Source organism: Otolemur garnettii, unplaced genomic scaffold (assembly GCF_000181295.1).
Source record: "Otolemur garnettii isolate 467f Iridium unplaced genomic scaffold, OtoGar3 scaffold00280, whole genome shotgun sequence".
Classification (NCBI taxonomy): Eukaryota; Metazoa; Chordata; class Mammalia; order Primates; family Galagidae; genus Otolemur; species Otolemur garnettii.
In genome coordinates, this window is record NW_003852675.1 from 131,370 (window position 1) to 141,497 (window position 10,128).

At 39.2% G+C, this 10,128-nt stretch overlaps 1 protein-coding gene and 1 pseudogene across 1 annotated transcript in view; one reads left to right on the forward strand and one right to left on the reverse strand.

The window, feature by feature from the left end:
* LOC105888319 overlaps positions 1-930 on the forward strand; it is a 24,288-nt pseudogene extending 23,358 nt beyond the window's left edge.
* A 3,042-nt stretch (positions 931-3,972) lies between these two features.
* The window catches only part of FRG1 (FSHD region gene 1), a 23,495-nt gene continuing 17,339 nt past the window's right edge, over positions 3,973-10,128 (reverse strand). The window contains exons 7-9 of the mRNA XM_003803128.3: positions 6,402-6,493; positions 5,240-5,350; positions 3,973-4,070 (exon numbers count right to left, since the gene is read on the reverse strand). Of these exons, the coding sequence (XP_003803176.1) occupies positions 4,034-4,070; positions 5,240-5,350; positions 6,402-6,493 (240 nt within the window). The 3' untranslated portion in view covers positions 3,973-4,033. The remainder of the gene's footprint in view (positions 4,071-5,239; positions 5,351-6,401; positions 6,494-10,128) is intronic.

The window sequence follows — 10,128 nt, forward strand, 5'->3', positions numbered from 1 at the left end:
CTTGAGCCACAGGCGCCGAGCCAACATTTTTTTTTAAAATATATACCTGAATTCCTTCTGCTAAGATTTTATTGAGAATCTTTGCATCTATATTCAGTAAAGATGTTGGTGTCTGTGGCCTGGTGCCCAAAGTATCATATTAAGGAGATGGAGGTGATAGAGGCCAGAATGAGGCACCTTTGGCCCTAGGGCTAGGGAATTTTAAGACCACCAGGAGATTTTCATTTTCCCTTTTTGTGTTTACCTATGGAGTGTGATTCCTGAAAAACACTCCCTGGTTATAGAATACAAGGCACTGTGGGTGCAACTACCCCTACCAGCCACTTACACTGACCTTCACTACTGCTATATCCTGGACCTGTAATTTTACTTTAGTCTTTAGTTTTCTCAGTTCAGTGATATCAAAAGAAAGGACTTCCTACACCACCTTGTATTTCCTTTTCATATGCCATCAACAATGTGGCCCAAGTAGGACCCCTGGTCCTTTGTCTTCATGATTCATCTGATGCTCTTCTAGAGGCTGCCAAAATGGCAAATTATGCCAAATTTTAGAAAATGTGTGATCTCCTATTTGTTATGTTTGCCATGGTTTTTATCACAAGACAGGCTAAATTTCCAATCTGGGTATCAAATACCACATTATTTGAAAGCTGGGAGATGACTGGACCTTACCCTTCCTGGTGGGTTTTAAACCTACTGCTATTGTTAGTACAAGGGATGAACTGCTTCTGGTCTTACTTGATTACTAAAATAGCTTGTAAAGCTGCTTCAAGAGGCAAGGTGCCTAAGGATGACCAAAGTGATACTGAGTCCAGATCAGATGAGGACTCGGAGCCTCCAGGGAAGAACCTCCACACCGCAGTAACCACCAATGGGACCAGTGGTACCAACAGGTGTCTCCTGACTGGCCCTTGCTCTATGGATGATTAACTCCCCCAAACTACAAGTCCTGAACAAAGTGAACTCTTTGTTCCTGGAAGTATTTAGTAAGTTGCAAATGCAGTTGCTTTCATATCTTAGCATCCAAAACAAAATCAAAGCATTTTGAATAGTGCACTGCCAAGTGTCCTGTGAATGAAGAATTACTATTCTATGTAGGCATGCTGTATGTTACCGACACAAGGGAACAGTATTTGCATTTGTACTGTCTTAGAATATTATTTATTTTTTGTATTTGTTTGTAACAAAATCTGTGGACAACAGAGTTTCCTCCCTCCTTTTCTTCTCTGGGTTTGTGACAGTGAGATGCTGCATCTGCATATAGCCCTTTCTGTTGCTGTGGTCCCATGTGTTGTGAGCATCAGCTTAATTTGTCGCTTACAGTAAGCAAAGCCCAGGGCAAGATTCTCACACAGCTCTGAATAGGTTTGCTTTGTGTCAGTGTGCTCATTTTGAAATTGCCTGTGCAGTCCCAGTGACTGTTTAAAAAGGATGAGCTAGGTTTTTAATTATCACTCTTCATGGTCAATTGGTAGTTCAAGGTTCAAGACGATGGTTATTGGAGGACTTTTTAGAAGTTGTTTTGTATTAAGTTGCTTTGGAATAGACTTCATTTCTTGAGCATCCAGCCAAGATTTTCTCAGTGAATGTGATAGCCAGTGGGAGAATAACCTTGTAGGTTAGAGTTCTCTCTCTCTCTCTCTAATGATGAGGTCAGTGCTCTGACTCTGAATAAAGATGTTTGCTTAAGCTCATAGTAACAAACAAAAGAAATCATTTTTAATACTGGGAATTGGTCCTGTGTTCTGGGAGTAACATAAAGAGAGTAACAGATTTCAACCAGGTCTTGCCAATACTCCTGTAATTGTTGCAGTCTCCTGTCACATCATGACAGAAGCTGAGTATATTTTGGGACAAGAGTTGGCAAAGATCACCTCCAGGGCACAGCACAACTTTCAAGGAAAGTCCCTATCCAGTATTAAGTCTTGTTTTTATTTTGCTGAACAAAATAAAGCCAGTGGGAAAAAAACTATTTTACCCTTTGCTTTTCTACTTAAACATGACCTGGGATGACTTTCCTACTATTAGAAATGGAGAGTCATTGCACTCCAAGGCTTCTTTGAAGACTTGCTTCATTTCCAGAGATGTTTCTTCAAATAAAGCTATTTCCAGAAAAACTGAGCAATGGTAATTCCTGCAATTAGGAGTACCACTAGTTTCCATAAAGGCTCTTATATGGTAGTGGTACTTACGTACAGAAAATCATACATAAGCCCAAGATTTTTATCTCTTCTTCCAGGAAGAGCAAATAAAAGGGATTATACTTATTTCATAAATCAAAAAGACCATAATCTAAAACAAAAATGCAGTAGTATAAATGTTAGAATCAGGGTACAGAGAAGACAACAGGGAGACTGCCTGTCCTGCTCAGAACCATTCATGTTCAGTTTGATTTTGTGAATTAAAGTTTTGTGCCCACAATTTGCAAAACTGAGTTAGTAGTTAATAGAATGCTCCAAACAAGAACTTTTTACTACAGTATCATCTCCCACCCCATTTATTTATGAGATAGCATGTGCCTGGTGTGGTCCTTAGTAATAACTGAAGAGACGTGGAAATGTCTGCTTGCTTAGTGAGAAAATTGTACAATTAATTCTGCTTGTAGGGCCTTATTATTTTATTTCACAAAACAGGTGTATATAGATGGTTAATTTTGTAAGATCAATCAGAAAATACCAAAAGTCATCAGAACTTCTCTGGGGTAAGTTTCCTAGGTAGGCAAAAGCAGCTGGAGGACCAGAGTGTTCAAGAGAGACTCGACAGAAATTTCACGATCAGCTTAAAGGCTTAGAGAACTTGCATAAAATAAAGTAAATAGAGTCTGTTGTTAGCAAGGGCAAATCTAAATAATCTTTTGTTTTCCCAGAAGTCAGTTATAAAGAGGAATACTCAGAGCCTCTCTAAATGATATAGTGTTTACTTAATAGTCCTCTACGTTATCTACAGATTTTTATTTCATTTTACACTTTAGGACAAAGAGTTTTTTGCCTTTCAAAATTGAGTTCATGGGCCTTTTATAGTGTAGAATATGTCTCTGCTTACAGCTTTTCTATGATGGGCTGATAAGCCTTGGAGAGAAAAAAATCTGTCATTGCATTTCCCCATGTGCCCAGCGTAGCTTTGGAAGTGTATTTTGTAAATCCAGCTATAGATTAGAAGGAGTGTTGTTTCTCATTAATTAACTTAGCCTGTGTTGATATCTCCGATACAAAAGCAGTATGTACTCAAAAAAGCAGTATTTTATTCTCCAATGTCATAGCATTTCTAGATCTCTGAGAGAGGGAAAAAGTAGATAATCAAGTAGAATTTGGCCTCAGGTCAATAAATGATATAAAAATGTGTGATCTATGTATATGAATGTTTCTCTAAAAATGTGAGAAAGCCAAAATATCACTGACTCATCTTTATCCATATTCTTTTCATAAAAAGCATTGACCATATGTAGTAGAAACTTCCCTGCTCCTTTGTCAACCCTATTTGTGTTCCCACATAGCTGAAAGTGGTAGAATCTTTTCAGCCTCCTATCCACAGAGCTAAATTCAGCATACTGCAGGTCACAGAACACCTAAGTTCAGCATATAAGTCAAATACAGTTTACATTTCCAAGTTCAGTTCTATGGATATTGAGAGTAGAACAACTGACACTGACTATTTTTTGGATTATTTAAGGGTATGCTGTAAAAGCGAACATGATTGCCAGTCCACCCCAGAGTTTTATTAACATCCTACTCCTACCAGTTTGTTACAGATGATGTCCTTATAGAGATGAATAAAGCCAAAATATAAGCAAAGAACAAGCTAAGATCAAATCACCATTAGTCAAAATGGTGGGTGAACCGCCAGATGTCCAATTCTGTTGCCAAACTTTTCATTCTAAGTATCTGATAGAGTTTAAATTTGAGCAAACTGAATGCTTCCATCTTAGGCAGAAAGGATCTGACTCTTCCCCTTTGTATTCAAACAAGAATTCTGTAAAAGCACTTCTAATATTTTATTCAGAAAAAAAGAAAAAGGGCAGAAACAAAAATCCCGGTCATTTGCAGTATCTGTCGGCTTTCAATTTGGCTCTCCTATTTAAACAAAGACAAACAATAAAAATTAATCTATGTAAAATATACCATAAACAGTCGACTTACTAAATATAAAATTGCTTGTGTGTTCAATCTGAGTTACTATATTACCACACTACTTATATGAAAATATTTTATTATAATTTAACTTTCCAATGGTTTCTATACACAAGTGGGTTCTCATCTTATGAAAGCTGTTTCCAAATAAGTTAACAAATATTGCCTCAGGGTCTTTTCAATCAACAACAGCAATTTTAACTACTTCTGAATTTAACTGTGCCCTAGCTTTTTATTTAATAGAGTGGCAATGCCATATCTGTACAAGTGATAAAGTTATGGGATATATGTGGTATAGCTTATTCTATCCTTAAGTCCGTATCCCGATTATAGTCTCTCCTTAATTTTTAGAATTAGATACGTATTATCTGCTCAGGTGAAAAAAACTGTTACGTTATTTATTGATTTCAGGTAAGAACTCTACCACTTAGTTAACAGGAAGTATGTAATTAAGCATTGCTTTTATCAAGTGATATGAAAAAAGACAAGGATAATTCTGGAACCTAAGATATGAATGAGCATCTGGAGATTACCAAGATCTGGCACCTACCTGATTTATACTTACAGGCTCACAGCTAAACCTCCTTACCTATTTTTTTATGTTACAACCTAGGTCATTACTTATCTAAATAGGAATAATAATAAACATACATGAATAATGTACTCAATGAATATCTTGCACACTTCAAAGTCTAACTTAAAAGTGCTTGAACTTCATTTATTTAACTTTTATACTTAATTTTATTTTAAACAAACTGGAACTGCTTTAGTAGAATCCAAAGAATTCTGACATAAACTACTTTCTAACTCTGGTTCTAATAATAGTCATGAAAAGATGATGAAGAGATTTAACAAAATCTTTTGATAAATTTTAATAAAGTAGATACAGTCAAACTTGAATTTATTACAAGAATCTGGTTATAATTTTTAGATATTCTTCCTTGGCAATCTTTTCTTACCAGACTTACAATATCCTCACTAAGTCATATTACCAAATTCGGAAATTTAGAAATAAAGACAAAACTATGAAAACTGCATAATTTAAAAAGAATGTGATTTATGTATGCCACTTCTACTGGCTACTGGAAATAGGTGGAGAAATATACATTTACCTGTCTAGAAGGGTCTCATGCAAAAATCCATCTTTCCGAGCCTTTTTAAGAATTTTACTGTCTTCTTTACTTATTTTAAGTTTGTGGTCTTGGAAGCTCTGAAATTTCTTTCTGTAAAGAAAATGCCTTCATTGAAAATACTCCAAACTTTGATTACACATGCTTATTGATAAATTCACAAATAGTGTTAATTTCTTACTTATTTAAAGAATGTAACTGGGATTTTTTCTTTTTTTTAAGAGACAGAGTCTCACTTTGTGCCATGGCATCACATAGCTCACAGCAACCTCCAATTCCTGTGCTTAGGCGATTCTCTTGCCTCAGCCTCCCGAGTAGCTGGGACTACAGGGGCCCACCACAACACTGGGCTATTTTTTGGTTGCAGTTTGGCTGGGGCTGGGTTTGAACCCGCCACCCTCGTAATATGGGGCTGGTGCTCTATATGGGGGCTGGCTGGTACATGGAGCCAGCACCCTACCCACTGAGCCACAGGAGCTGCCCGTAACTGGGATATTTATTTTTTTTTGCTGCAGTTTGACCAGGGCTGGTTTGAACCTGCCACCCTCGTAATATGGGGCTGGTGCTCTACGCGCTGAGCCACAGGCACTGCCTGTGGGATTTTTTTTAATAACCTCCAGCTTTTCAACTACAAAGATGGCCTTTGTGACCCTCTATCTATAGGGTCATTGTTTGAGCAGATCCACAAGCCCTACTTCTGCCAGGGAATGTGCTGGAGGCCCTGTGTCCTGGCCACAGGGCTAACCCTTAGTTGGCATTATTGCTGTCCTACTAAAAAAAAATGACCAACCCAAGAGCCCTTGGAGCTAGCAGGATGATTAGGAAAACCAAGTCTCAGTAAAAGAAAGCATTTAGCTCTGTGCTTTGTCCTAGCAGGGTGTCTGATCTGAGGCCCCTAGGCCACATGAGGATTTTTTTGAGGCCTGTTTTGCTTATCTGCATGTCTGATAATTGCAAAAATACGAATGACATTTTTTTGGTCATCAGCTGTCATTAGTGTTTGTGTATTTACTGTGTGGCCCAAGACAGCTCTCCTTCCAATATGCAGCGGGAAGAAAAACAGCTAACACCCCTGCCTTAAGAGTCTCCATTGTGCTGCCTGCCCCGATCCTTAAAATCGTGTGCCACTGTCAACCATACGTACACGTAATTGATTTCACACTGCTTTACGTTCCCTTTGTCTTCTTCTGGGATGTCATCTTTTTTCTTGGTTTCCCTTTCAGCACAGGACCGAATCTGGACAGTGGAAATGAGAAACCAAGAGGTAACATGCTTATCTTCCACCTTCCCCGCTTTATTTTCTGTATGAGAATATTTTAGGGGATTTCTTACATAAAAGAAGAAAACAATGAACTTAGTGATTAGATTCTGAAAGACAGGTTCTGGGTATGCTTTTTGTCCCCCCCGGGACTTCTGCACTGCCTGATCCCTCGCTTCTCTCGCCTGGGCCCATGTCCACCTGAAGGTGTCTTTAGACAGCCAAGGAAGGGACCTCCTCGGAGGAGTTAGAATGATCTTCAGTAATCATCTTCCCATTCCAGGCAGCTGGTGGTCTGTCAGTTGGCCCCAAATTCCATCCACACACCAAGAGAAAATTATTTGAAAAACATTTTATAGAACAGAGCCTACTGAGCAACTAAACAATAATTTAGTTTAATTTTGGCCCAAAAGTAAATACCCTAGGATCTAATTATCCTAGCTTAAGACAGTAGCAGTTTTACTTTGTATAGACTATTACCAAATAGATCAAAACTTTTAACATCACAAACTTGCTTTTATATAACTGGAATCCACCCCTTTAAATGCTTCTTACATCCTCACATGTTTAGACAGATATTCACTAAAAATGCCATAAATGAATCAATTTAGACTGTCCTTGGAACCCAAAGGACCCAAATCTCCAAAGGGATCAAGCCTAATCCAAGATTACTTAGAAACTGATGACTAATAACTTGTCTGTGCCAATGATGCATGTGACAATTTTGGTCAGAGGGGTTCAGAAGACCTGGGGACATTCCTGGTAAGGGCCTGTGGTGCGGCACTGCCTTTGGGTCTGTGTCCTGTGGGTAGGACAAGGTCATCAAAGTGGATGGCTGGCAGGGACCTATACAGACTTCAGCTTAAATAGATAGGGGACAGAGTACTGCGGAATCACTGCTAAGAGCTTCTAGGCTCTTGACTAACCAAAGAGACCCAGGGAAATTTAACAGGCTCCTCATCTGAAAATTGCTTTAATTGATGATAAATACAACAGAGTTTCTTTCTCTGTAGAAGTGCAAAATACTGCACATATATTTGCATGGTTAGTCTTCAGAAACACGTTCTCTTTTGTTGAGCCAAGTCTCTGTCACTCAGGCTAGAGTGTTGTGTTGTCACAGCTCACAGCCACCTCAAACTCCTGGGCTCAAGTGACCCTCCCTCAGCCTCCCCCGTAGCTGGGAATACAGGAGCCTGCCACTATGCCTGGCCAGTTTTTCTATTTTTTTTTTTTTTTTTTGAGACAGAGCCTCAAACTGTCCCCCTGGGTAGAGTGCCGCGGCATCACAGCTCACAGCAACCTCCAACTCCTGGGCTCAAGCCAGTCTACTGCCTCAGCCTCCCAAGCAGCTGGGATTACAGGTGCCCGCCACAACGCCTGGCTATTTTTGGTTGTAGCCATCATTGTTGTTTGGCAGGCCCAGGCTGGATTCGAATCTGCCACCTTAGGTGTATGTGGCTGGCGCCTTAACCTCTTGAGCTACAGGCGCCAAGCCTGGTTTTTCTATTTTTGGCAGAGATGAGGTCTTGCTCTTGCTCACGCTGGTCTTGAACTCCTGAGCTCAAGGGATCCACCAAACCTGGTGACATTTTTATAATGATATCTAGATGCAAAATTATTTAAACATGATACAAGAAAATGAAATATAAGTAAACTGAATTAAATATAAACCAGTCAGAAACCCATCAGCATTTTCCTAGCAACCTGTTTCCTGAGAAACAGTGTAAGTAAAATGTTCGAGAGTAGCTTCTGAGTTGGGGGCCAGTTTGCACCCTGACCTCACCGTCTCTTAGCTGTATGACTTCTATAAACTAAGTGAAACAACTAAGCATGTAAGGAGGTGAAAGGCGGCTTCTTTGTGTGTAAACCTGAACACCCACCTCATAGTGATACTGTGAAGAGTAAAGACAAGACGATAATGCATGTGCCCAACTCAGCAGAGTGCCTGCAGCTACTTGGCTTAGATTTAAGTATGTAGAAGTACTTTTAGAATACTGACTTAACACTTCACTTTTCAAATATAAGAAAAGAAGTCATGAATTTTAGATTGAAATTATCTGGCAGTATAAAGGCCTTTTGGGAAACTATGGAAAACACATGAAATTTCTAATTCTTATGCAGCCTTCGAGAGTGGTATTTCTTTTTCCATGAACCAATTTCAAAAATGTAATAAGGAGCTGGTGGTCCTGTTATTCTCATTTAAAATATTAGCAATAGGCTAGGCATGGTGGCTCACTCCTGTAATCCTAGCATTCTGGGAGGCTGAGGCAGGAGGATCACTTGCGCTCAGGAGTTCAAGACCAGCCTGAGCAAGACCAAGACCCCAACTGTACTAAAAATAGAAAATTAGTGTGATGGCAGGTGTGTGTGATGGCAGGTGCCGTGGGAGGCTGAGGCAGGACCTTTGCTTGAGCTCAAGAGTAATTTGAGGTTGCTGTAAGCTATGATGCCACAGAATTCTACCCATGGCAACATAGGAAGACTGCCTCACTGTCTCAATGTTTCAGAATACAAAAAATATTAAAAGACTGTAAATCATTTTAATAATAAAATCAAATATATGACAGAAAATCTAACATGAAGCATGTACAGATATTTGATAGGTGCTTTCAAATTATGCTAGGAATAGAGAAAAATGTAACATGGATTTTTATGTTTTAGTTATTAAAATGAAAAGTATTTTAGAAAAGCCCTCCATGTCTAGCCATCTCTGATCTGATGCCTTGTAAAGAGCTAACCTGGACGAGACTAGCTACAACCTGTGATTCCCAAAAGACACAAATCAAGCAAGGCTCCGAAGGATCCATACGCAGGTAGAATGACAAGAAAAAGAAAAGCAATGTGTAAAGAGGACCAGTTATTCCTTAGACTGATCTTGGTGTGCACGCATGGTGCACAATGTTTTACAATGAAGTTAAAAAAAAAAACAAAGAGTAGGACTGGGGAGTGAAGTCTGAACTGAGGAACTTGTATTTCATAGAGTAAAATGAACATTTGCTTTATGTGATTCATATTTCTCCTCATGTAAAGATGACTTGAATTTATTCATAAAAAGATCAAAAGTTTGAGGGGGCCAAACCCTGGGAAGTTCTGCTGTGACTTTATATTTCTAGAGTAACCAGCATATCACAGGAGCTCAGTGTTAAGGAAACACAAACTATGTGTAACCTCCTATTGTGTGTCTGTGTGTCTGGCCGTGTGTATTTAGCACAGCCTCCAAGGAACTGGACTTGGCAGAATCTAACAAAATCACAAATGCGTACACCCCATGACCCTACAATTCTGCTTCTGGGAATTTATCTTTGGCTCTACCTGCACACCCACAAATCAATGCATATTCCAAGTTACATGCCAAAGCACTCTAAGAGCTGAGGAGTTCAAGACCAGCTTAAGTAAGAGCAAAACCCATCTCTATTAAAAATAGAAAATTTCCATTTATAAAGAAACTAATTAGATAAAAGTGAATCTCTTCAACAGTACTAGGTAATTGTTAAAAAGGAGGGAAAAAGGGACAGAGGGATAAAGGGATGGAGGGACGGAGGAATGGAGGGACGGAAGGATGAGGGATGGAGGAGCAGGATGAGGGATAGAGGGACAGAGGGATGGAAAGAAG